We start from the raw sequence: 27,920 nt of genomic DNA, 5'->3' as shown, positions 1-27,920 counted from the left end.
TCATAAGTAAACCCATCCAGTCATACAATCAAACACCTGGACTATAGCTATTGAGAATGTTAAATGAATTCAAACTCCCATTCAAGCTCATGTTAGGTTAATCGTATCAACTAAACTACCCTGGATCATGTAGGTTTTTAAATATCCAGTCGTAGCTGGTTGATATTTTAGGTTTGCTGGAACTTCCACTGATTCTTCTCCTTGTTTCTCTCCTCTTTTTTTTTTCCAGTGTTGAGTTTCTAAAATTCCCCTTCCTGTCCAAGAAGAGGAACAACCATAGGACACAATTCACCCAGAGCTCCCTACTGGATTCACTGTGGGCTGGAGGAATATGTAACCGGAGAGAGAGAGAGAGAGAGAGAGAGAGAGGGGGAGAGAAAAAAAAGGAGAGAAAGCGAGAGAAAGAAAGAGAACTGAAGGTGATGGTGATAATTGGCGGATGATAGAGGACAACGAGAGTCAAAGAGATTTGTTCATCCCTCCGCACCAGAAGCATCCTTCGTTCCTGTGGACTCCTCAATCAGCACCATGCTGTAGAAAACAAACTCCAGACCAACATAACAGACTTACAGACTGAAACACATACCTTATGTCAGCATACTTTACCGTGTCTTATTATACTAAGTTTATTGACATTGAAATCCCAGACAAATTATAAAAGAAACAAACAATAGAACAGAATGCCCCTAGGAAAGAGCCAAAGAGTTATGGGACAGTAGGACAGTGTTCCACAACTTGGTTGTCATCCTACTGTATCATAGACAATGCATGCTCTTAACCACTGTCAAATTTTCCCTTAGACAAATGACATGTTATTTATTGGCTCTCAGATACAGTATATTCAATTGTTTTTAAATCTTCCTATTTGGTACTTCAAAGATCGGACATACAGTACGGTAGGCAACATAAACAAACTGCTGCAGTGGTCTGAGATTACTCAACACAGTCAGTGTGGATGTGACTACAGAAAAGGCGAGCCAGGTGCTAGCCAATGGCAAAATACATTGAAATAACAGTCATTTTACTGCTTTGCAGCCAAACACTATGCAAAGCTAGGAGGCCGAATGACCATTGCGTCCAGTGACTCCTGAGTCGGCCCACTATGGTGACGCTACCTGCTTATGTAAAGTCAGTCACAGCTGTTGGACTGTTTTCAGTGATTGACAGCCCTTCTCTTACCCTCTCACAAGAGTCACACTTCAGAAGATACTGAATGATGGGCCACAATAGTAGAGCTACCAGTTATATAGTATACCAGGCCATTGGTCATTTCATAGAAACCTGCACATAGGTCTGACATACGATACACTCCCTGACTGACTGATGCTGACTCGTGTTGCATGACAGAGGGTGTCGGCTGACCCGAACAGACCTACTCATCGACCACTTTGAAGGATTTGGGCCTAAAGAAAACCAGAGTGTGTGCGCTGGAGAGTTGAGGAGGACGCCAAAGGAGAGAGACACTGGAAGCATGAGCGCAATGCGCATGCCAAGAACGCCAGCGACTGCTGGGAAAACGAGGACATACGTCTCTCAATCGCTCCCTCTCTTTATCTCCAACCCTCTGCATCTCAGCATTGCTGCTCCTCCTCCGTAGCAAACTGCATGGCATGATCGAAGAAAAAAAAACCTGAGGAACGAAACGTAGAGAACAAAAAGGATGGAGAGAGAGACCAGAGAGACTTTATTTTTTAAACCAAACAATCATAATCACATCAACCTTTTTCAAAAAGATCCAATTGGTAACTATTTGCAAGTGTCAAGATAACAAACGGTCAACTGCACGTTGAGAGAGTGGCTACTGTAAAGGTCTCTCTCCTTTCTGTAGAAAGGATGAAGGTCAAAGAGCACTGCACCTCTGGGGGGATCACAAGGAAGTGCGAGAAAAGAGCGGGAAGAGGGTGAACTTTGATAAACAATTCCGGGAAAAAGTGAAAATGCATTTTTATTACTTTGTTTACCAGCATGACTATTCTGCATGAGTATACTTCTGCAAGCCCTAACCCCACCCCCCCTCCCTAAAAAAGAGGGCTAGGAATTGAAAAAAATGTACAAAATCGAGACGAAACAAAAAATATTTATGTTATATGCAACTCATTTTAAAAAAGAGCAGGATTATATTAAAAAAAATCTATATTTTGTTTTGGGATAAAAAAAGGAATAACGAAAAAAATATATAGGATTGCAAGATACACATTGAACAATGTTTTCTTAGACAAATAAACACACACCACAAAATCTACCAGAGATGAACTGTGCGAGGAACTTCCCCTGATACAACAACTACTCTACTACTACTTTGATGACAACTCTTCTCCCTCTCTGTTACTTCTTCTTCTAATGCTCTCACTCTCTGGTCCTACCGCCCTGATTGCCCCCCTGCTGCCAATTCACTGTCTTCCACCCCACTGTCCATCCAGGTCCCCTCTCCACTGTCTGTCTGTATAACTCTGTTTAGTTGGACTGTGCTCAGATCCAATGGGTCATATTTACTAGGATCCAAACGGGCCGGGAACGGACTATACCTAAACTTGTCTAACAAGTTTTCCGCTGCAAACCTGTTTGCTACGGTGTGCACCAATGAATACGACCATGATGGACTCGGTTTTTTTGTTCTTTCAGTCTCGTGCTCAAGGTGGGAGATGGCAGCTTCACCACCGGGACGCGGTTGTAGACTCTATAAGGTCTCGGCTAACTAAAGCAGAGATTAAACCTCACCCCGTCCCCAGGCTAAAAACCCACTGCACATTGGGAGAAAGTATCTGATCTGGTGAATGAGATTAGCGATGACCTAACACACAACAAATAACATGGATTGGATTGTGTAGCTCAATAATACTGTAGCTCTGACCCTGTACTGTAGCTAGCACCTGTAGCACTGCGCTGACTGGCCATAGATAGCGCCATATTAGCTCAGCCCTGATATTGTAGCTATACAATGCGTAGCTTTGTGCTGCTATGACATAATGTACTGTAGGCCTATCTCCCTGATTATGGGGATGTGTATAACATGTTGTGGCATTTAACCCCCAACTGCTGCTGGTGCCCCCGGCGTTGGTGAAGCAGCCATCTTTGCTCCATTTCCCAGGTGGGGATAGCATATTGGCCAGGAAAACTGCTGTTCAAAGATGCTGTTTGCATCGCACCAGGCACCTCACCACACTCTCAACAACAGATTTTTTTTGTTTTATTTCCCCCTTTTTTCCATGTTTCTTTTCAAGTGATTTGGTTGTTGTTGTGTTCTGTTTCTAGGCCTGTATGTATAGGTAATGTCGCCAGTCACGGCAAACCCTTAGCTAGGCCCACATCATAGTTGAGATAATATGTTGTTTATCCCCAATGAAGAGTGCCGTCATCCGAGCCGTGGTTAGTCTCTAGGTGACACTGGTCTAGCCGAGAGGGACGTCACTTCAGACCGTGTCAAATACAATTTGGGTCACATTAATTTGCATATTGCTCATTTTAGATTTTTGTCTCAAATGAGTGTTAACTTGTGTTCACTTCCCAAAACTGTTCCTTTGTTTTGGTTTGTTTATTTGTTATTAGGCAATGATGATGATTTTGATGATGTTCCAGAGAGGCTGGGGGCTAACTACTGAGAACTGAGCAACTAACTATGCAAGAGTTTGACTGTAGCATACGATTAACTTCAGTGTTTCATTGTGCCAAAGGAGTTCAGTGTGTTGGGTCTGTTTGTCTGTTGTGTGGGAGGGCAAGAATGGGGTAGGGTAAGGATGGAAAAAGGAGGCAGCTACTATATCTAGCATGGTGCATTGTTTACTGAAATTAATGGGGGTGTGGGGGTTAAAGTAATTAGAATAGGGGCCCCCCTGAAGATCTCTGGAGTTTGCTACTCAGGATATGTCCCTGTACTCGCAGTTTTCATTTGATACACTGGATCTCTGTCATTCATCACCTTATGTCTGATTCCTCCCCCTTTTCCTTCTCATCCTCAACCCCATTCCTTTCACATTCATTCCTTCTCAACACCTGCCTACTCCTTCTCTCACGCTCTCCCTTTCCAAAAAAGTTTATTATGGCACGATGTTTGTTACAAAAAGAATGATTTGAAATGATAGAGATAAGTAACCATAGATTATGGAAGGACGCATCACTACTAGACATTTCATTCTGAAGATGGAAATGATTGTTTGTGAGGTAGAGAAGGAGAGGGATCGGGTGCAAGGTGGATGGGAAGAAGAGGAGATGGGCACAACTGGCTTAGATACAGATAAAGACAGAGGTGAATGGATCATACCCCCCCCCATCAACCTTCTGGTAGCACACCCCACACAGACACGTTAAATGGAAATATAGACCGTTCCATTTAAAATGTCAGGGGGGGGGGGGTCTATTGTCAGAGCAATAATTTGTTCCAAACCCTCGGTTTTGTGGGGGAGTCCAATGCAATTTACCTATGCTTACTGTCAAAGCAAGCTTACCACCTGTAAAAAAGAAAAGAAAAAAGGAGCCTGTTAAATACTTTATTCTGTATTGTTTTCATCTTGATTTTAAAGCATGCATACATATCTAGTCTCTGAGTTTTGGGATGGGTTTTCACAAAACAGGTGGTGAATATACTGTGAATAACCGCCATCTTATGTTAATGACTGTACTACCACTGTGTGTCAGTAGGAATGTGTGTGTGTGCTACCAGAAGACACGTTGTGCAGGTGGGGGTGTGTGTGATCCTCCTCCACGCCCACTTGAGAGGATTGACAGCTCAACACTTGCATAACTTTACTTGAAACCCAAATACAAAACATATCAAGAAAGGAGCAGAGTAAAGCCAGAAACCCCACTGTCATATATTCTCTTTCCCCGTCTTTCCTCCCTCTCATCCCCGTCTCCTATCCCCCTCTCTTTCTCTCCCTCCTCTACACATTTTTGAGGAAGAAGCTCTTTTTGCATCCTTGTTCTTGTGTTTTTCTAACATATTGTTTGAAGTTGAATTCTAATGCATGCGCGGGAGAGAAAAAAAGACGACTTAACTTATTTGTGAATGGCCAGAATGAAGTAACTCTCTTTTCGCCAGCAATCTCTGTCTTCCTCTTTCAGCCAGTGGTGAGATGATGGGGGGGAATATGCAAACTGAAACACTCTTTAAAAAAAAAATGTCTATATCACTGTTTTATGTTCATTTTTTTGTCATATTTTTTGTTTACTGCAGTGTGTGTGGTTTGACTGAATTGGTAGAAATACACTGGCTATCTTTCTATGTGTATTGCGCTTGGAAGGAAAGGGAGGTGAAATAGGCTCAGTTTCATGAGTCCGATATCTTTCCTGATACACATACAACCGTTTGGGAGATCTCAGCAGTGCTAGTAGCATTGTGCCAATCTGTCCATTCTGTTCCATTTGTACATGTCCCTGTCTTTTGCATCTGTACATCTCTATATATCATTCTGCCTGTCACTTCTTCTGTCTGTAACAGTAACGTATCTCTTATTCTACCCCTCTAGATACAGATACGTCAATATCGTTGTTTTCTGTTAATTTTCCTTATTTGGTGTTTTGACTTAATTTCTTATAATTTGGTGCCTTGTTTACTCTTTTGTCTGAGTCATGTTGTCGGTGATTTGTGTTCTGAATTTTACATTTGAAAGAACATTGCACTACTAGCACCAATGCAGCTAATGTTTCTATTGGTCCTGCCAACTGTTGTGACTACATCGCCACTAAGCGAATAAGGCACTGGGTGCAGCCATGCCACTTTCCTATCAGGGGAGAAAGAGAGGGAAGACAGAGACGGGAGAAGAGAAGGTTACTACAATAACACTGAATGGGGTTTATGCTATAAAGACTGATGCTGGATACAATTTTAATGTCATAACACAGAAAAAAATGAAATAATCAAGAACTGTATAAAATATATTTCAATGGAATGTTTATTATTTACCTTTTATATTTTTGAAATGTGTAAAGAAAAAATATGAATAAACAGTAATAATTTAACCAAGTTTGTGAAAAAAGAGACTTAAACACAGTTCTATTGTTAAAAGTATGAAAGTTTGAAAGTGAATGCTAATTAAACTTAAACTCTTCTCCATTACAGATAGGAAAATAAAACAAGAATAATGAAACGAAATACCCACAAAATTAACTGGAAAAAACGAATCCAATTTAAAGAGAAAACGTCAAAAACGCTATAAAAATATTAAAAGCTTATGCCAAAATTTTCTATTTGTGTCCTGTGCATTTTTTGTACATTTAGCTAACAATTACTATCACTACTGATATTATGGAGCTGACTGACTGACCCAGGTTGAGGACTATTAGGGGTAATAGTTAACATTATTATTGCAGAACAAACATCGTCAACTCATATTTATTTTGTTTATCCTAATAAAATGTCCCATTTAATACATTACATTCAAGTCAAACGTCCCAGACGTTTTTTTGTTGTTATCAAAATACATGTTTCAAACATTTTCATAAACTTAAAAAAAAAAAGATTCAATCGGAATTCATGTGTTATTTCTGTATAATATTGTATTGAAAAATGACCTTTCTGTTAAAACCAATCGCATAACATGATGCTTGGCTGTCTGTTATGCTTACACTCGTTTCTCATTACACTGGTTTCTCATTTCAGGCACAGATACCCTGGTCTAGCAGGATACCAACAAACATGATGATATACCCGTAAGGACAAAAACACATGATTTCACATGTGAAATTTCCACATTTTGCACATGTAACATTTTATTTCACATGTGGTTTTGGAACACTTCATATGATATAAATTTTTGTTATTGCAGTTTCACATTTGAAAATCACATTTGAAATCATATTTACACGTGAAATAACTGTTCACATGTTGAGCTGAAATTTTCACATTTGAAAACAAAACAGATATGCGAGCTCAGTTGTTCTCATGTGAAACCAATTGTTCACATGTATTCAATATAGAGTTCACACCACCCTTTCATATGTGAGAATATGTTTTCACCTCACATGTGAATTGCAGTTTCACATGTGAAAGACTTTCAAATGTTGTGGAGGTGTAGTTTCATAGTATCACTTGTTGATATTTTGCAATTTCATATCACGTGTTGCTTTAACATGTAGTCACATGTTATCACATTAACTTCCCATAAGATCACATGTTAAACACGTGATCACGTGAAATTCATGTATTTTTTCCCCGTAAGGGTAGTGAGACAAAATGTACTGAGCTCTGCCCCAACACTTTGGTTTCATTACCGTAGGTCAATATATACAGTGCCTTCAGAACGTATTCACACTCCTTTGTGATACAGCCTGAATTTAAAAATGGATTACTTTGAGATTTTGTGTCACTGATCCACACACAATACCCCATAATTTCAAAAGTGGAATTATGCTTTTAGATTTTTTTAATACTAAGTAATAAAAAATGAAAAGCTGAAATGTCGAGTCAATAAGTATTCAACCCCTTTGTTATTGCAAGCCTAAATAAGTTGTGCTTAACAAGTCTCATGATAAGTTGCATGGACTCATTGTGTGTGCAATAATGGTGTTTAAAACAGAATAATTTGCCACACTAACATTAGACAACTACACAGAAACCCCTAAAATTACTGAAATAAGTCAATTAAATCAATGAGAGAAAAGTCAGATTAACTGATGACTAAAATAGCAGTGCAGATGACACTATTTTGCTAAGTGCAGAGATGTATAGAGTATTTTGTGTAGATCATTGACAAAAAAAATGTATTAAATGTGGAAAAAGTCCAGGGGGTGTAATAACTTTTTGAAGGCACCGATAAAAAGGAGTTTCATTTTATTTAAGCCTTATTTTACCAGGTAAGTTTGACTGAGAACACATTCTCATTTACAGCAACCACCTGGGGAACAGTTACAGGGGAGAGGGGATAAATGAGCCAATTGCAAACTGGGGATGATTAGGTGACCGTGATGGTACGAGGGCCAGATTGGGAATTTAGCCAGGACACCAGGGTTAACACCCCTACTCTTACAATATGTGCCATGGGATCTTTACTGACCACAGAGAGTCAGGACATGTTTTAATGTCCAATCCAAAAGACAGCACCCTACACGGGGGAATGTCCCCAATCTTTGCACTGGGATCTCTTTTTTTTCTTCTTTTTTTTTTTTTACCAGAGAAAAGATTGGCTCTACTGGCTCTCCAACACCACTTTCAGCAGCATCTGGTCATCTTATTTATCCTGAGCAAACCAGAAGGTAGGTAACTAATATTACATAGACTACGTAAACAAATGTATTTGTGTGTGTGTGCACGCCCATGTCACACAATTGCGTTTCAACCGGAGTGGAACTGTGTGTGTGTGTGTTAGGTCCTCCTGGCCAGTTTCCAGGTGATAACACTACCCAGTATGGCACCGATGAAGACCAGGATGAACGCTGAGGACCAGGTGTTCATAGGGGACATCTTCTCCACCTGCACACGTGCCAGCTCAGCAAAACTGTTCATCTGGGTAGAGAGAGAAAGATGGGGGGGAGGGGGGAGAGAAAGAGTGGGAACAAATAAAGATGAGGAGAGAGGGGAAGGAGAGAAAGAGGAGAAAGGAAAGGGGGAGAAATACAATGGAGAGAAGAAAGAGGGCAGAAAGAAAGAGAAATCAATGACAATCCAAGTTCTGTTTTCTCTAACAATAGTTAAAACCACAATTTATTTTTATGTAACCTTTATTTAACTAGGGTTGTCAGTTAATAACAAATACTTATTTACACTGACGGCCTACCCTGGCCAATTGTGCACTGTCCTATGGGACTCCCAATCACAGCCGGATGTGATTCAGTCCGGAATCGAACCAGACTGAATCTTGCACTGAGATGCAGTGCTTAGACCGCTGCGCCACTACTCTACAACCAATACCAAGTTTATATCAATATAGAATATTGCCAATTTGGTTTATTTTAATTACAAAGGGGAAACACTTGTGGGCAGCCTCTGATGGTATCCATAGCTTACCCATCCTCCATGTTTCTGGATCCAATCCAGTAATTTGCTTCTGAAGTACTCCAGAGTCCACTTCAGAATGTCCTTCACTAACTGGGGGATGTTAGCAATCACCATCTAACAGAGACGAAAAGAGTGATTTAAAACACACGTGCTCACACACACTGATTGTACTGTACATCCAATAATACTAATAACAAAGTAACAAAAACACTGTACAACATACCTTGACGGCTATCCTCCCTGCTACGTAAAACAGCACAGCAATTCTCTCCCAGGTGATTTGACTGTCCTCAAATACCTTTTCTACCAACTGCCAGTAGCTGGTCTGGCTGGTCATTTTCCCCACCATTCCATCTATCACACTGGAGGTAGGGTAGGAATTAGATGACTGACTTAGACCTTTGTAAACTAACACACAGACACACACATACAGTACCAGTCAAAAGTTTGGTCACACCAAACAGCCACCCTTTTCCTTGATGACAGATTTGCACACTTGACATTCTCTCAACCATCTTCATGAGGTAGTCACCTGGAGTGCATTTCAATTAACAGGTGTGCCTTCTTAAGTTAATTTGTGGAATTTCTTTCCTTCTTAATGCATTGAGCCAATCAGTTGTGTTGTGACAATGGGAGGGGTATACAGAAGATAGCACTACTTGGTATTATGGCAAGAACAGCTCAAATAAGCAAAGAAACCACAGTCCATCATTACTTTAAGATATGAAGGTCAGTCAATACAGAACACTTCAAGAACTTTGAAAGTTTCCTCAAGTGCAGACGCAAAAACCGTCAAGTGCTATGATGAAACTGGCTCTCATGATTACCGCCACAGGAAAGGAAGACCCAGAGTTACCTCTGCTGCAGAGGATAAGTTCATTAGAGTTACCAGCCTCAGAAATTGCAGCCCAAATAAATGCTTCACAGAGTTCAAGTAACAGACATCTCAACATCAACTGTTCAGATGAGTGTGTGAATAAGGCTTTCATGCACAAATTGCTGCAAAGAAAACACTACTAAAGTGGAAATGTGTCCTTTGGTCTGGAGTCCAAATTGAAAAGTTTTGTTTCCAACCGCCGTGTCTGTGAAACGCGGTGTGGGTGAACGGATGATCTCCGCATGTGTATTTCCCACTGTAAAGCATGAAGGAGGAGTAGGGGATGTGATGGTGTGGGGATGCTTTGCTTTGCTGTCTGTGATTTATTTAGAATTCAAGGCACACTTAACCAGCATGGCTACCACAGCATTCTGCAGCGATACGCCATCCCATCTGTTTTGCACTTAGTGGGACTATCATTTGTTTTTCAACGGGACAATGACCCAACACACCTCCAGGCTGTGTAAGGGCTATTTTACCAAGAAGTAGGGTGATGAGTGCTACATCAGATCACCTGGCCTCCACAATCACCCGACGTCAACCCAAATGAGATGGTTTGCGATAAGTCGGAACGCAGAGTGAAGGAAAAGCTGCCAACAAGTGCTCAGCATATGTGGGAACTCCTTCAACACTGTTGGATGCCAAGAGTGTGCAAAGCTGTCATCAAAGCAAAGGATGGCTATTTGAAAAATCTCAAATATATTTTGATTTGTTTAACACTTCTTTGGTTACTACGTGACTCCGTATGAGGTATTTAAAAATGTTGATGTCTTCACTATTATTCAACAATGTAGAAAATAGTAAAAATAAAGAAAAACCCTTGAATGAGTAGGTGTTCTAAAACTCTTGACCGGTAGTGTTCTCTAAATTCATATTTGTTTACCTACCCAGCAAACCAAAATTGGTTCCCAGAACATTCATTAGGTTGCGGCAAATGTTCTCATAACACAAAAATTGTCCAGTTGTGCTGATGATTATAGAGTGTTTGTATAAAACATTTGCCCGATGTTGCAAGAAAGTTCCCAGAATACATTAAGTTTTTGTTATTACATTACCTGGAAATCTAATGAGAAAATTTGGGGAATGTCCTGTTGTGATTATTACAAATGTTGTGCACAACATTTTAGTGAATGTTTGGAGAACATTCCAAGGACATTTAATTTAAAAGATTTTCTGAAGAGTGAAAAGGCTAATGTTAGATAACGCCCTAACTAGAACTTAATGTGATTCTTAGATAATGTTATGGGAATGTTCCCAGTTTGCTGGGTAGTCTTTGCATCAAATTCATCAACGTGAATTCACAAGAAGAACAGTTTGAGAAATTGAACAGGTGCTGTAAGACACAAAGTAATGGCAACTGACTCGTCCAGCTTCCCGTCCTTCTTGACGGCGTCTCCGATGGTCCGTATCATCATAGCTAGCTGTGACACAATCTTCTGCTCCTGATCACTCTCCACCTCCTGGGTTTTTGTGGAGTCCACTACCAGGACGTCTGATGACACCTCATCCAGCTGCTGCTGCATCACTCTGGGGATGAGAGAGCATTCTGGTCCAGAAACACTCCTTCTTAGAGCACATAGCTGGGGAGTGGGGCTGGGGCGGCAGGTAGAGCGTTGGACCAGTAACCGAAAGGTTGCTTGATGGAAACCCACTTGCTGACCAGGTCATTCTGCCCCTGAACAAGGCAGTTAACCCATTGTTCCTAGGATGTCATTGTAAATAATAATTTGTTCTTAACGGACTTGCCTAGTTAAATTTTAAAAATTGCCTACTGTGTGTCAAACTAAACTACTATTGTCACGACACACAGTGTCTGACGGTTTTCATTTCTTCCTTGCACTTAGCTGATAATGTAGAGAATACATCATTTTTTTGCTGTCTGTTTTGTCAATTCCCAACCCCATGGAAAGTGCACACACATACACATCCAAGCAAGAGGCTGGAAGCAGCCAGTGGTATTAAGTACTTAAGCAAAAATACTTTAAAGTACTACTTAAGTAGATTTTGGGGGTATCCGTACTTTACTATTTATATTTTTGACAACTTTTACTTCACTACATTCCCAAAGAAAATAATGTACTTTTTACTTCCATTCAGACACTTTTCAAGAGAACATCCCTGGTTATCTCTACTGCCTTTGATCTGGTGGACTCACTAAACACAAACGCTTTGCTTGTAAATTATGTTAGTGTTCGTGTGCCCCTGGATATCTGTAAAAAATAAATAATTAAAAACACACAAATTGTGCCATCTGGTTTGCTTAATATAAGGAATTTGAAATTATTTATATTTTTACTTTTGAAGCTTACAGTTGAAGTCGGAAGATTACATACACTTAGATTGGAGTCATTAAAACTCATTTTTCAACCACTCCACAAATGTCTTGTTAACAAACTATAGTTTTGGCATGTCAGTTAGGACATCTACTTTGTGCCTGACACAAGTCATTTTTCCAACATTTGTTTACAGACAGATTATTTCACTCTATCACAATTCCAGCATTTCAGAAGTTTACATACACTAAGTTACAGTGCCTATAAACAGCTTGGAAAATTCCAGGAAATAATGTCATGGCTTTAGAAGCTTCTGATAGGCTAATTGACATCATTTGAGACAATTGGGGGTGTACCTGTGGATGTATTTCAAGGCCTACCTTCAAACTCAGTGCCTCTTTGCTTGACATCATGGGAAAATCAAAAGAAATCAGCCAAGAACTCAGATTGTTTTTGGAGACCTCCACAAGTCTGGTTCATCCTTGGGAGCAATTTCCAAACGTCTTAAGGTGCCATGTTCATCTGTACAAGCAATAGTACGCAAGTATAAACACCATGGGACCACGCAGCCGTCATACCGCTCAGGAAGGAGACGCGTTCTGTCTCCTTGAGATGAACCCAGAACAACAGTAAAGGACCATGTGAAGATTCTGGAGGAAACAGGTACAAAAGTATCCACAGTAAAACGAGTCCTATATCGACATAACCTGAAAGGCCGCTTGGCAAGGAAGAAGCTACTGCTCCAAAACCTCCATAAAAAAGCCAGACTACGGTTTGCAACTGCACATGGGGACAAAGATCATACTTTTTTGAGAAATGTCCTCTGGTCTGATGAAACAAAAATAGAACTGTTTGGCTATAATGAGCATTGTTATGTTTGGAGGAAAAAGGGGGAGGCTTGCAAGCCGAAGAATACTATCCCAACCATGAAGCACGGGGGTGGCAGCATCATGTTGTGGGGGTGCTTTGCTGCAGGAGGGGCTGGTGCACTTCACAAAACAGATGGCTTCATGAGACGGGAAAATTATATATATTGAAGCAACATCTCAAGACATCAGTCAGGAAGTTAAAGCTTGGTCGCAATTGGGTGTTCCAACTGGACAATGACCCCAAGCATACTTCCAAAGTTGTGGAAAAATGGCTTAAGGACAACAAAGTCAAGGAATTGGAGTGGCCATCACAAAGCCCTGACTTCAATCCTATAGAAAACATGTGGGCAGAACTGAAAAAACGTGAGTGAGCAAGGAGGCCTACAAACCTGACTCAGTTACACCAACTCTGGTAGGAGGAATGGGCCAAAATTCACCCAACTTATTGTGGGAAATGTGTTGGAGGCTACCCGAAATGTTGGACCCAAGTTAAACAATTTAAATGCAATGCTACCAAATAATAATTGAGTGTATGTAAACTTCTGACCCACTGGGAATGTGATGAAAGAAATACAATCTGAAATAAGTCCCTCTAAACTATTATTCTGACATTTCACATTCTTAAAATAAAGTGGTGATCCTAACTGACCTAAAACAGGGATTTTTTACGAGGAGTAAATGTCAGGAATTGTGAAAAACTGAGTTTAAATGTATTTTGGCTAGGGTGTATGTAAACTTCTGACTTCAACTGTAAGTATATTTTATCAATTGTATTTACTTTGATACTTAAGTATATTTAAAACCAAATACTTTACTCAAGTAAATATTTTACTGGGTGACTTTCACTTAGACATGAGTCATTTTCTATTACTGAAATATGATAATTGGGTACTTATCCCACCACTAGAAGCAGCACAGGGCCAGCCACAGGTTTACAGCTAGGTGTGTTGATATGATGCGTCTCTGGTTATTTTTGAGTATCTGTAAAAGTGAAACTCACCTATTCAGCAGGACCTCTCCTACTCTGTCATCTGTAGAACAAATAAAACATTTAACCAAAAGCAGCTTAGATCTAAACAACAACAAAAATAATTCTGAATGTAAAGTAGAACAGAATCATGATAGCTAGCAATGACAATGATAACTTGGTAACATTGTTGCAGTGATGAGGCATTGCACTGGCAGACCAAGCTACCTGATGTCTCTGCACACGCCATTGGCAGTCCACACACAGCCAGAACGATAGCTAACTACTATCACCGTAACTTCAGAAAACTTGCAGTATCGTAATTGTAGTTCTTCTCTTATGACATAAAACTATTCTAGCTCTATTTGACAGACGATAGTTGCTGCTGTTTTATCTCTATTGAGAAAATATTATATTCCTTCGAGATAATATGCAGAATATACAAGCGCAAGAAATAAGAAAGAAACAAGAAAGACCAAAAAGACGGTTACAAGACCGGACAGCAAAACGAAAGTGGAGAGCAAGCGACCAGAGACAATCGGCGCATGCGCATTGTCAACACGGGTCCACACGCTAATGTGTCCGTGTTGAAACTGACTACCGTACACAACATGGTTGCTCGTTGATTTTTGTTCGGCTAGTTAAAGCAAAGATGGCAGCGACGAAGCTCGTAAAGTAGGGGGAGTTAGTGCGACAGGGCAGAACAATCTTTATTCATTCAACACGTTGCAGTTCGTCGTTGGGAACTTTTGTTTTGATATCTAAGCTCTCAGACCACAGATTTAGCTAAGCTAGCTAGCATTATTTCTGGTTAACACGCTGACGGACGACAGAGCAAGCAAGCCAGTGTCTGATGTATAGTATTCTTGTTGAGGATCAATACAAGTTAAACGTTTCTTCTTGCAACATTGTATAATGGCTGGCATTACCTCCAAGACAATACACGATATCTTTCAATCTATGGAGTACGGACCGAGTAGTTCCAGCACTGCTACTGCTCAGGTAAAAACAAAAACATGAATTTGCTGCACAAGAGTCGCGATAATGGTTGCATACGTCTAAGTAGTAGTAAGCCACATACATTCAAGGTCAATTTACTCGAAATAAATAATATTTTGTTAGAATTTCACCCATGTAATGACTTAACTTCTCTCTCTCGTCACGTTTCACATCATGTTTTAGATAATAGGATTTATGTTTGCTGGCTATTACCATGTGAAGTCTATTACGGTAACTAACTCAAAGGCAGTCATGTGAGATGTGGTCTTGGGGATCAAGTTGGATGGGATCCTATGTAGAGAACAGCAGTCTCTCTGACTCTTTCAACAGCTAACCACCTAACATGTCCAGATTACGTTTCAGAAATGTATTTTTTGCTGGATTATGTGCAGTGTGATGTGCTTAGAAGTAGTGAAAAGTGTATCCGCTGGGTGTACGGTGTTTACTCCGATGCACTGGTGCGGCTGGTTTCCGGGTTGGATGCGTGCTGTGAAAAGAAGCAGTGCGGCTTGGTTGAGTTGTGTTTCGGAGGAAGCATGGCTCTCTCCCGAGCCCGTACGGGAGTTGTAGCAATGAGACAAGACAGTAACTACTAACAATTGGATACTACGAAAAGGGGGATAATAATAAATAAATAAAACAATTAAACGTTCTGACGTAGTTTTTTAATTTGTAAAAATTATTATCCCCTTTTCTCCCCAATTTGGTTGCATATGTCTAAGTAGTAGTAAGCCACATATTTTGTTCCAATTTCGTTCTGACCCACCAGAGTCTCTGGTGGCACAGCTAGCACTGCAGTGCAGTGCCTTAGATCACTGCGCCACCCCCGGAGGCCCGTGGGTCAGAAGTTTACATACACTCAATTGGTAGTTGGTAGCATTGCCTTTAAATTGTTTAACTTGTGTCAAACGTTTCGGGTAGCCTTCAACAAGCTTCCCACAATAAGTTGGGTGAATTTTGGCCCATTCCTCCTGACAGAGCTGGTGTAACTGAGTCAGGTTTGTAAAGCCTCCTTGCTCGCACACGTTTTTTTTAATTTCTACCCACAAGTTTTCTATAGGATTGGGGTCAGGGCTTTGTGATGGACACTATAATATCTTGACTTTGTTGTCCTTAAGCCATTTTGCCACAACTTTGGAAGTATGCTTGGGGTCATTGTCCATTTGTTTCCAAATGCGACTTTCCCATTTGCGACTAAGCTTTAACTTCCTGACTGATGTCTTGAGATGTTGCTTCAATATATCCAGATAATTTTCCTGTCTCATGAAGCCATCTATTTTGTGAAGTGCACCAGTCCCTCCTGCAGCAAAGCACCCCCACAACATGCTGCCACCCCCATAGCTTCACGTTGGGATGGTGTTCTTCACCTTGCAAGCCTCACCCTTTTTCCTCCAAACCTAATGATGGTCATTATGGCCAGACAGTTCTATTTTTGTTTCATCAGACCAGAGGATAGTTCTCCAAAACGTATGATTGTTTTCCCCATGTGCAGTTGCAAACTGTAGTCTGGCTTTTTTATGGAGGTTTTGGAGCAGTGGCTTCTTCCTTGCTGAGTGGCCTTTCAGGTTATGTCGATATAGGACTCGTTTTACTGTGGATATAGATACTTTTGTACCTCCAGCATCTTCACAAGGTCCTTTGCTGTTGTTCTGGGATTGATTTGCACTTTTCGCACCAAAGTACGTTCATCTCTAGGAGACAGAACGCATCTCCTTCCTGAGCGGTATGACGGCTGCGTGGTCCCATGGCGTTTATACTTGCATACTATTGTTTGTACAGATGAACGTGGTACCTTCAGGTGTTTGGAAATGACACCCAAGGATGAACCAGACTTGTGGAAGTCTACAATTTTGTTTCTGAGGTCTTGGCTGATTTCTTTTAATTTTCCCATGATGTCAAGCAAAGAGGCACTGAGTTTGAAGGTAGGCCTTGAAATACATCCACAGGTACACCTCCAGTTGACTCAAATGATGTCAATTAGCCTATCAGAAGATTCAAAAGCCATATCATTTTCTGGAATTTTCCAAGCTGCTAAAGGCACAGTCAACTTAGTGAATGTAAACTTCTGATCCACTGGAATTGTGATACAGTGAAATAATCTGTCTGTAAACAATTGTTTGGCGAGTCTGTTAGATATCCTAACCGACTCGCCAAACTATAGTCTGTTAGCAAGAATTGTGTGGAGTGGTTGAAAAACAAGTTTTAATGACTCCAACCTAAGTGTATGTAAACTTCCGACTTCAACTGTGTGTGTGTGTGTGTGTGTGTGTGTGTGTGTGTATATATATATTTTTTTATTATTTCCTATCCTCCATTGTGTAGCCTACTCTCTCATACACACTGATGTAAGCTCTCTCTCATACACACTGATGTAAGCTCTATCTCTATCTTTCCTCAGGCTTGGCTTGAGTCTCATTCTCGTGCTCTCGGCTTGTTCATCGATGGAAAGTTTGTCCGTTCTGCAGACAGGCAGACATGCAATGTGACCGACTCTTCAGGTAAAAAGAGAACCTTCAGGGGAGCTATCCCCTCAATTTAACATTGTTGTTCTATCTATATCTCTCGTTCTCCACTGCCCACTGTTTCCTCTTGTTATATTTTAAATGCATCATCAATAAAATACTATTTTGACATGGTTTTTCTCCCACTCTCTCCCTAGGTGGTCCTGTGTGTAGTACTGTGTGTGCTGTGGATGAGGATGCATCCCTGTCTGTGTCCTCTGGGGCCAGTGGCTTCAAGGCCTGGAGTGCTCTCCCCTGTCATCTCAGATCCAAAAGTCTACTCCGGTAGCTACACACCACCCCTTTACCTCTGTCTAGGGTTCACTGATACACACTACACCCCTTTACCTCTGTCTAGGGTTCACTGATACACACTACACCCCTTTACCTCTGTCTAGGGTTCACTGATACACATACACCCCTTTACCTCTGTCTAGGGTCCAATGATACACACTTCACCCCTTTACCTCTGTCTAGGGTCCAATGATACACACTACACCCCTTTACCTCTGTCTAGGGTTCACTGATACACATACACCCCTTTACCTCTGTCTAGGGTCCAATGATACACATACACCCCTTTACCTCTGTCTAGGGTTCACTGATACACATACACCCCTTTACCTCTGTCTAGGGTCCAATGATACACACTTCACCCCTTTACCTCTGTCTAGGGTCCAATGATACACACTACACCCCTTTACCTCTGTCTAGGGTCCAATGATACACACTACACCCCTTTACCTCTGTCTAGGGTCCAATGATACACACTACACCCCTTTACCCCTGTCTAGGGTCAAATGATACACACTACACCCCTTTACCTCTGTCTAGGGTCCAATGATACACACTACACCCCTTTACCTCTGTCTAGGGTCCAATGATACACACTACACCCCTTTACCTCTGTCTAGGGTCCAATGATACAAACTACACCCCTTTACCTCTGTCTAGGGTCCAATGATACAAACTACACCCCTTTACCTCTGTCTAGGGTCCAATGATACACACTACACCCCTTTACCTCTGTCTAGGGTCCAATGATACACACTACACCCCTTTACCTCTGTCTAGGGTCCAATGGTACACACTACACCGCTTTACCTCTGTCTAGGGTCCAATGATACACACTACACCCCTTTACCTCTGTCTAGGGTCCAATGATACACACTACACCCCTTTACCTCTGTCTAGGTTCCAATGATACACACTACACCCCTTTACCTCTGTCTAGGGTCCAATGATACACACTACACCCATTTACCTCTGTCTAGGGTCCAATGATACACACTACACCCCTTTACCTCTGTCTAGGGTCCAATGATACACACTACACCCCTTTACCTCTGTCTAGGGTTCACTGATACACACTACACCCCTTTACCTCTGTCTAGGGTTCACTGATACACACTACACCCCTTTACCTCTGTCTAGGGTTCACTGATACACACTACACCCCTTTACCTCTGTCTAGGGTTCACTGATACACACTACACACCTTTACCTCTGTCTAGGGTTCACTGATACACACACCACCCCTTTACCTCTGTCTAGGGTCCAATGATACACACTACACCCCTTTACCTCTGTCTAGGGTTCACTGATACACACTACACCCCTTTACCTCTGTCTAGGGTCCAATGATACACACTACACCCCTTTACCTCTGTCTAGGGTTGACTGATACACCCCTTTACCCCTGTCTAGGGTTGACTGATACACCCCTTTACCCCTGTCTAGGGTTGACTGATACACCCCTTTACCCCTGTCTAGGGTTGACTGATACACCCCTTTACCCCTGTCTAGGGTTGACTGATACACCCCTTTACCTCTGGCTAGGGTTGACTGATACACACTACACCCCTTTACCTCTGTCATTTGCTCACTGAGATACACACTAATAATACATAATGTAAAGTGCTTTTCTCACCTAAGACGCTGAAGAAAATAATACAAAATTAAATAATAACAATCAGAAACGCAGAGCATTGTAAGCAGACCACAATCCAAGCTATATACAGGTGTCGTCAGGAGAACAGAATTAACATAGGTCTTTGAAAGCTTTTCTGAACAGCTCAGTTTTTAGCATGTGCCTTAAACGAGACCGGAGACTCTCCAGCCCTGACAGTGACTTGAATGCTGCATTGAGGTCCAGCACTATGAGGGTGCTGGCAGCCCCTGAGTCGGGCATTCATGAGTCGGGCATTCATGAGCTGTGTCCAGCTCTGATGCCCAGCTGGAAGGGCTCGAGTAGGTTGTGAGTGGCCAGATGGCGTTGAAGTTGGCTATACACAGCACGTTCGATTACTTACTCAGAAATGGCAGGTTGAAGATGGGCCTGTCGTTCTAGAGGTTGTCGGGGTCAGAACCAGGCTTTTTAAGTACTGGTATGACTGCAGCGAGCCTGAGCTGAGCAGGGACACATCCAGTGGTGAGGAACGTGTTGGATGATTTCCGTGAAAGAAAGGCTCCAGGGCAGGTGAGCAAGTGGTGGGTCTCATTTGTTCTAACCAGCTTGGTTACATCAGCTGCAGTGACTGTGGAGAACCTTGACTCGGGGAGCAGAGGACCGGCTCGATCAACTACAGGGGCCGTAGAGGACAGAATGGTGGTGTTGACATTTTCGCTTTGGAAACACAGGTGTTGATTGGGGAGGCTGAGGCCGGAGGAGCTTGCTTTAAGGCCTGTTTGTGGTCTTTCTGATGTCTCTCAAACATCTGCACGTGTACAGTTGGCCCACTTATCTTATACTGTCGTTCTAGACGACGGCCAGTTGCTTTGAGAGAGCGTAAGCTCCTCGGTGTACCAGGGAGAAGATATGGGGGAAGATGTTTTCAAAGGAGCAACTTCATGAAGTTTGGAGGCCAAGGCAGTGCCGTATCGAGCCACAGTGTGAGTAACTGGCAGGTTGGGGATGGATTCAGTAAGCTGGGCTGTGTTTTTATAGCTTTAAGACTCCTAACCCGAATAATGTTTCTTGGGCTGGGTGGGGCAGAGGAATAGCTAGGGAGAAGGTGATGAGTTTGTGGTCGGACAGGCCTGGCATAATTCCATCCCGTTTGGCCAGATCCACGCCTCTGAGTACAGACCAGCTCTAGTGTAATGGCCTTTTGTTGTGGGTGGCAAAGTCCACATGCTGTTCGAGTCCAAAGTTCTCCAGAATATCAGCCAGGTCAGTAGAGAGACTGCAGTCAGGGGAGTCGACATGTATGTTGACATCACCAAGAACCAGCATTGCAGGGCACAAGACTTAGGAGTGTTCGTAGCTTGGATAGTTCAGCAAGAAAGTCACAGTTGAGCTTTTGGAGGCCGATTTCTAAAAATAAATCAAAATAATTTTTATTATAATTATTGTTCTTTTTTTAAATCAACACAGCCAGTACTGACGCAGAGCCAGTGATCTTGAAAGCCACGCATTCAAAAGAGGAGACGGCTGTTACTGGAGTAGACTTCACAATAGTCAGTCCTGTAGATTCACAGCCAAAACCTCCACCCCATCCGGACGTGAGAGGGCAGTCCAGGTCGGTGAAGCCAGTTGCGGCACATTGGTTGAGGGAAGATGTACTCATTGCGCTGATGCCAAGTCTCAATGAGGCAGAAAGTCCAGGCCTCTTATCAGTGACCACGTCATTCAGCAGTAAAATGACTGAATGACTTTTTGGGGAGTTTTCCCCTGAGGCCCAGTGTCCTTCATCATCCAACTCCGGTGTGCATGTTCTACTGCACTCATTAGGACTGCACACAGTAGACGTTTGTTAAATAGTCTGGTACCCGGGTCCCATATTGAAGGAGGCTGTTCTCAAGCTTCTCACGCAGGGTTGTTTTAATATGTGCAAAATGTCTGTGGAATCGTAATGAGGGAAGGCGTGCTGCCATTTCTGAATCTTTTGGTGCCCGACTTCAGTCCCGTCCGTGGTAGATGACTTGAGATGACGATCTCGACTAGTCTGGTATTGGCTAGTTGATTGGAGAAGTAGCCAAATGTGTCCGCTAATATAACAATGATAATAAAACCTTTTTAGAATGAGATTCCTGTCTTCTATACCTGATAAGCTACAACAACAACAAGTTGATAAACAATGCACATTTTAAAAACTGAATAATTACGGATAATTTTGCAGGAGTAAACTACCAAGGCTGGCACGAGGCGCCATCGCAACCATAAACACTACACTACAGACCACAATTTAATATCTAATATTTATGCCGGGTAAATTCAAGATGGCATTTTGAGAAATGCTCTGTATTATCTGTATAACGTCTGTCTCTTCGTGTGTGTGTGTGTGTCAGGTTGGTGAGTAGCCTCCAGAGACACGGTCAGTGTCTGTCAGAGCTGTGTGACCTGGCCCAGTCTCCCAGTTCCCCTTCAGCACTGGTCAGACTGCTGCAGTACTACTCTGGCTGGGCTCAGCTCAGAGACTCACTCATTCCAGACTGGACACCACTTGGTAAGGCCATGCGTAGCGTGCGTGTGTTTGTAAGTGGATCTTTATCCACGCGTGCATGGACATAGTGGAGATCTTTCCTTGAGTGTTGTACAACTGTGATTTGTGAAGTGTGTGTTGAATTTACTCTGTTTGTGTCTTCCAGGTGTGGTGGTAGTGGTTGTCTCTGATGACTGTTCTCTCTACTCTCTCATGCTGAAAGTCTTACCTGCACTGGCCATGGGTATGACACACACACACACACACACACACACACACAGGGAGAGAGTTACAGAGGGGGAGAGGGTTACAGATCCAGGCTATCTAATCAACATGACCAAAGGTCAATTTCCTAGAAAGTCATGGGGGGGAAAAGTTTCAAAACGGACCCTGTCACCTCTACCCTGACAAAGCTTTACTCTACCATTTGTGACCTTAACGTTTCTGTTTCCCAGGCAACGCAGTGGTGGCGATCCCTGGCGTGGGGACGGCGCCTCCTGTTCTGTTATTGGCTCAGCTGTTTGTGGAGGCGGGACTTCCTGCGGGGGTGTTGAATGTGGTGACGGGCAGCGTTTTGTCGCTGGGTTCTAAAGTGGCTCAAAACCCGCACGTCAGCTATGTCACTTACAGTGGCAACAAAAAGGTGGACACACACACACACACACTCGAACCAATGTGTTCGTCAGTAGTGCTTATGCATCCCTTTTGATGTCTTTTTCCTGTATGCATCTGCTCCTGCATCTTCTTACTAGCTCTCGTTTCACTGATCGCTTCTTCATCGAGGAATGTTTTCACTTGCTATGACTGTGATATGCTGTTGTTTTATCTACCCTCGTTGAAACCACTTGACTGTAAGTCGCTCCGGATAAGAGGGTCTGCCAAATGACCAGAATTCTACGTAAATGTAATGGGACTGCAATTAGCTGTGTGGCGTGAAAGATTTTCATTTGGTTACAGCAGTGAATTTGACAGTTGTCCCGTGACAGTCGTGTGTGTGTGTGTGTGTGTGTGTGCGCGTGTGCTTTTGATTGAACTTCCTCTTTTCTCTCGCTCACACTAACTAGTAACTTCCCTCCAATCTCTTCTTTCCTTTTTCAGGATGGAGAGATTCTGTGCAGGGCCACAGCAGGCATGGGTGTTCCCATCTCTCTCTCCCTCTCTCTCGGAGCCACCTGTCCCTTCATCATCTTTGAGTCTGCCGATATCGACAGTGCCGTGGATGGAGTGATAGAGACCGCCTTTAAGAAGAACAGAGAGGTGGAACAGATGGCTTTCTTTTCTCACTTGTTTTTTTTTTTAAGCCAAATCATTGAATGAATCGAGAGATTCCGATGAAAGAACAAGATGTAATCCGATCCATGGCCACAGGTGGTCAGTGTTGTACAGTATGACTGATCTGTACCTCTCCCTCGCTCAATTTAAAAAAATAATATTTAAAGCCCCCATTTTAAAGTAATCTCTCGCTGACTCAGTAGGCCTATATGACTTATCTGAACAGTAGACCAATAAAATAACCTGCCCCCCCCCTTTCTCATCCTCCCCTCTCAGTGCCAGTGGATGCTGTGTGTCCAGGAGTCTGTGTGGGACAGTGTTGTTGCCCGTCTGAAGGTTCGGATGGCAGGGATGAAGAGTGTTCCTCTCCTGGCCGAGGGGGACCGAAGGCTGGTGGACGCTGCAGTACAGGAGGCCCAACAGCAGGGGGCCACGGTCAGTCACGATATTTCCATTTAATATTTTAGTCATTTAGGAGACGCTTTTATCCAGAGTGACTGCCATGAGCAATTAGGGTTAAGTGCCTTGCTCAAGGGGACATCGGCGGATTTTTCACCTTGGCGGCTTCGGGATTCAAACCAGCGCTCTTTTGTTTACTGGCCCAACACTCTTAACCGCTAGGCTACCACGTACACCGAGTGTACAAAACATTAGTAACACCTTCCTAATATTGTGTTGGACCCCCCTTTGCCCTCAGAACAGCCTCAATTCGTCGGGGCATGGACTCTACAAGGGGTCAAGCGTTCCATGACGATTCGGGCCCATGTTGACTCCAATGCTTCCCACAGTTGTCAAGTTGGCTGGATGTCCATTGGGGCCTGGACCATTATTGGTAACACACGGGAAACTGTTGAGTGTGAAAAACCCAGCGGCGTTGCAGTCCTTGACACACTCGACCCGAGTTCGCCTGGCACCTACTAACTAACATACCTCGTTTTTAAAAGCACTTCAATAGTTCATCTCGCCTATTCACTCTCTGAATGGCACACATACACAATCCATGTCTGAAAGCTGAAAAATCCTTCTTTAACCTGTCTTTTCCCCTTCATCTACTCTGATTTTGGTGTGAATTTAAGAAGTGACATCAATAAGGGATCATAGCTTTCACCTGGACTCACCTGGTCAGTCTATGTCATGGAAAGCGGAAGTGCTCCTAATGTTTTGTACACTCGGTGTACAAACTAAATTGTAAATACATGGTAACCTAATTGTGTTTTGCTTGTATCAGCTGATCCAGCCGTGTCCCCCGCCCTCCTCCGGTGCTGCCTATCCCCCCACGGTGCTGTGTGGAGTAGCTCCCTCCTGCACCTGTGTGGTGACCCCATCCCCCGGCCCTCTGTTACCCCTCCTCTCCTTCAGGAGCCACGGGGAGGGTGTCACTCTGGGTAAGGAGGACCACACCATACTGTTTCTATGACCACACCAACCACTAATGAAACACTCATCTATCCATCTGTTTATCTGTCTTGACAGGGAACCACAGCCCACACGGCCAGGCTGCCTCTCTCTGGACTGAAGACCTAACTCTGGCTCTGGAGGCTGCCAAGAGGTACAGGACACACAAACGCACCCATACTTACTTACACACACACACACACACTATCTTGGTCTCTCAATATTCATCTCAAGTCACCATGGCTGAAAACATTTAGTGTGGTGTGTTCTTACTGCGTTAGATGTATAATTCCTATCACCCAGAAGGCACCTGACAAAATAATGGACTATGAGATATAACACACACACACCTTATTAACCCTTCCTCGACCTCTCTCCCCAGCCTGTCTGTGGGTGCAGTGTGGGTGAACTCCCACTCTGTGATGGACCCTTCCCTGCCTCTCTCTGGCCACAAGGAGAGTGGCAACTGCATCGATGGAGGGAAGGAGGTATGGACAATAGCCATGTTCTGTCCCTGTCCAGAGGGAATTTAGTTGATAATGTGTGTAATTATCCTTTTCTGATATTCACACATGCCTTCTAGAGGGTCGGGCTTTAGGTTGTTTGTAGACAGTGTGTCTTATGTCGGAGTGTCTCCTAAATGACTCTTTCCTTCTCTCTTCCAGGGTCTGTTCCAATTCCTCCGCCCTTCCTCCTCGCCTCCTCTACCCCGCTCCTCTCCAGCCTCTGTTGATTACTCCAAGTTTGGAACGGCGGCATCAGCGGCCATCATTCCTGAGGGATCTAATTCATCCAGGTGTGTGTGTGTGTGTGTGTATTCATTGACTTCTTTTAAAGTTGCCTTTGTACTTATTCAGTCACTTGTAATGTTCTTAATTCCCTCTTTTCCTCCCTCCTGTTTCTATCTCTCCTTCAGTACCCCTCGTTCCTATCTCCAGTATGTGGGGGGGAAGCAGTGTAAGTCTGAGTCTGGCAGCAGTGTGTGTGTCCTGGCTCCAGGGGGAACTGTTCTCGCCTACTGTCCTGACGGGGGGAGGAAAGACGTTCGCAACGCCGTGGAGGCGGCCATTAAGGTCCAACCTGGGTAAGCTCTGCTCTAAGCTGGATGTCAATCGACCAAACGTCGCCGACAGTGTCGTCAGGGCGTTGCAGTTCTTGACACAAACCGGTGCGCCTGGCACCTACTACCATACCCCGTTCAAAGGCACTTACATTTTTTTTTTGTCTTGCCCATTCACCCTCTGAATGGCACACGTACACAATCCTTGTCTTAAGACTTAAAAATCCTTCTTTAACCTGTCCCCTCCCCTTCATCTACACTGGTTTTTGAAGTGGATTTAACAAGTGACATCAATAAGGGATCAAATCTTTCAGCTGGACTCACCTGTTCAGTTTGTCTTGGAAAGAGCAGGTGTTAATAATGTGTATAATAATGTGTATATTTTCTCTCGCTCTCCTGACAGTTGGATGAAGAAAAGCCCTGTGGCCCGAGCTCAAAGCCTCTTCTCTCTGGCTGAGGCCTTGGAGCTGAAGAGGCGGGACATGGCAGTGTCACTCCACTCCCAGACAGGCCTCTCATTGGAGAAGGCGGACATGGAGGTGGAGCTGAGCATTGCTCAGCTCTGTGATTGGGCCGCTCGCTGTGATAAGGAAAGGGGCGGAGTTCCGGTGAGAATTTATGTATTCTGTCATAATAGTAGTAACGTCTGTATAATACTAGTGGCTGTTTGTGTTCAACACTTACTCACGCACCCCCAACGCTCTGGCTGGTACACAGGCCACCAACAAAGCCTCTCCACCAACAAAGCCTCTCTTCAGGAGGTCATACTGTATTTAAAGTGTCTCTTCTCGAACCTCCTTTTCTCTAGTCCGTCCCACAGTCCGGTTTGGCTCTGTCCATCCCCGAGGCTCTAGGAGTGGTGGGTGTGGTTCTCCCTGACTCCTCCCCCCTCCTCTCTATGGTCTCCCTGCTGGCAGCTGCTGTTGCCATGGGCAATGCTGTCATCATGGTGCCCAGTCCAAAGTACCCCCTGCCTGCTCTAGAGTTCATCCAGGTGAGTTCTGTTCTGCCCCCTGACATTTTGATTCAACTGTGTACTTGTGTGCACACGCTTGCTTGTGTATGCTGTTGTGTGTGTGTGTGCATGTATTTTTGCCCAAACACATCTGTTCCCTCTGTCTCTAGGTTCTCCAGTCTTCAGATCTTCCAGGAGGCGTGGTCAGCATTATAACTGGTGGCAGAGATCAGCTGACCCAGGCTCTAGCCAATCACAGTGTCATCAAGGCCATATGGTACTGGGGGAGTATGGAGGTGTGTATGACCCCTGTAAACTCACACAACAACAAATAACACTTAATTGCATTCCAGTAGAGTATATAAATGAGCTGTGTAATTCTCTCTCTCTCTCTCACACACACACACACACACACACACACACACACACACACACACACACACACACACACACACACACACACACACACACACACACAGGGTTGCCAGTTCCTACAGCACACGTGTGCCAGCCCTCTGAAGAGCCTGTGGCTTCACTGCCAGGAGAAGGATAGAGGGAGAGACTGGGCCCAGCCTCATGCCTCACTCCAGGAAGAGATGTGGAGACAGGCCGTCCAGTGGAAGAGTGTCTGGATCCCCACTGCTTAGAGAGAAGAGGAGGAAGAGGGAGGGAAAGAGACAGATGGGAGCGACAGATGGGAGACAGTAGAGTGAGAGATTAAGTATATTAAAACAATAACATTTATTTGAAGTGAAGGGTCGGGGGCGGGGGGTTGTAAGGGTCATTCGTTGTCGCGTTCTGGGAATGATTTTATGTAACGCACTTGACTATGAAACCTTCTAGGCTGTTCCAGTGGTTTCCTCCCATCAGAGGACTGTATGCTGACGACTCGGTGGTAAATAACACCAGAGACATAGAGAGATGTTATAACCTGTATGGATCACTGACTTCCACCTCCAGCGCTCCTATGCCTGGTCTGATGCCTTAATAGCACTGGCGGTGATGCATTCTCTACAGGAAGCCAGCTTTAGTCAGCCAACAATGCCTTCATCATTTTGCCTTACTGTATGTTATCAATAAGGGATTGAGGACGGAAAAAAAGTAGATTTCTGCCCCCTATGAGAAGTTAATACAGCTGTACCGATTATTAGTACCGTATTATGTTCAACTGTAGTAGTGTTCATAATCACAAAAGTAGACATTCCTTTTGTGGGGATCTTCAATCGTGCCGGATAGGCCAGGCCTACTGTGTCAGCACGAGTAGTCTTCACGTTTTAGTCTTATTTTTTTTTATGTCCAATTAGACATTTTGAAATCTATATGATTTAAAAAGATTCTAAATAATGTACTTCTGATGTTCAAAAGCCCTAATAATAAAAAGATAATCACCTCATATCTT

At 43.3% G+C, this 27,920-nt stretch overlaps 3 protein-coding genes across 3 annotated transcripts in view; 2 read left to right on the top strand and 1 right to left on the bottom strand.

Moving 5' to 3' along the window:
* LOC135555953 (potassium voltage-gated channel subfamily C member 1-like) overlaps positions 1-6,179 on the top strand; it is a 102,677-nt gene extending 96,498 nt beyond the window's left edge. Inside the window, exon 4 of the mRNA XM_064988772.1 lies at positions 230-6,179. Coding sequence (XP_064844844.1) covers positions 230-243 — 14 coding nt within the window. The 3' untranslated portion in view covers positions 244-6,179. The remainder of the gene's footprint in view (positions 1-229) is intronic.
* Positions 6,180-6,474: 295 nt separating this feature from the next.
* On the bottom strand, positions 6,475-14,459 carry LOC135555954 (apoptosis regulator BAX-like). Its single transcript, XM_064988774.1, has 6 exons — positions 14,144-14,459; positions 13,949-13,979; positions 11,169-11,333; positions 9,153-9,291; positions 8,939-9,043; positions 6,475-8,437 (listed from the first exon to the last, which is right to left on the bottom strand). Exons 1-6 carry the CDS (start codon positions 14,163-14,165, stop codon positions 8,297-8,299), a joined length of 603 nt encoding a protein of 200 aa, XP_064844846.1. The 5' UTR covers positions 14,166-14,459; the 3' UTR covers positions 6,475-8,296.
* A 29-nt stretch (positions 14,460-14,488) lies between these two features.
* On the top strand, positions 14,489-27,914 carry aldh16a1 (aldehyde dehydrogenase 16 family, member A1). Its single transcript, XM_064988769.1, has 17 exons — positions 14,489-14,917; positions 17,313-17,412; positions 17,574-17,700; positions 21,706-21,863; positions 22,006-22,083; positions 22,295-22,482; positions 22,938-23,096; positions 23,388-23,546; positions 24,340-24,496; positions 24,585-24,660; positions 24,889-24,994; positions 25,172-25,302; positions 25,423-25,590; positions 25,970-26,174; positions 26,375-26,560; positions 26,692-26,817; positions 27,001-27,914. Exons 1-17 carry the CDS (start codon positions 14,831-14,833, stop codon positions 27,166-27,168), a joined length of 2,379 nt encoding a protein of 792 aa, XP_064844841.1. The 5' UTR covers positions 14,489-14,830; the 3' UTR covers positions 27,169-27,914.
* The last annotated feature ends 6 nt before the right edge of the window (positions 27,915-27,920 follow it).

Source organism: Oncorhynchus masou, chromosome 15 (assembly GCF_036934945.1).
Source record: "Oncorhynchus masou masou isolate Uvic2021 chromosome 15, UVic_Omas_1.1, whole genome shotgun sequence".
Classification (NCBI taxonomy): domain Eukaryota; kingdom Metazoa; phylum Chordata; class Actinopteri; order Salmoniformes; family Salmonidae; genus Oncorhynchus; species Oncorhynchus masou.
This window is presented reverse-complemented; position numbering and strand designations above follow the sequence as displayed.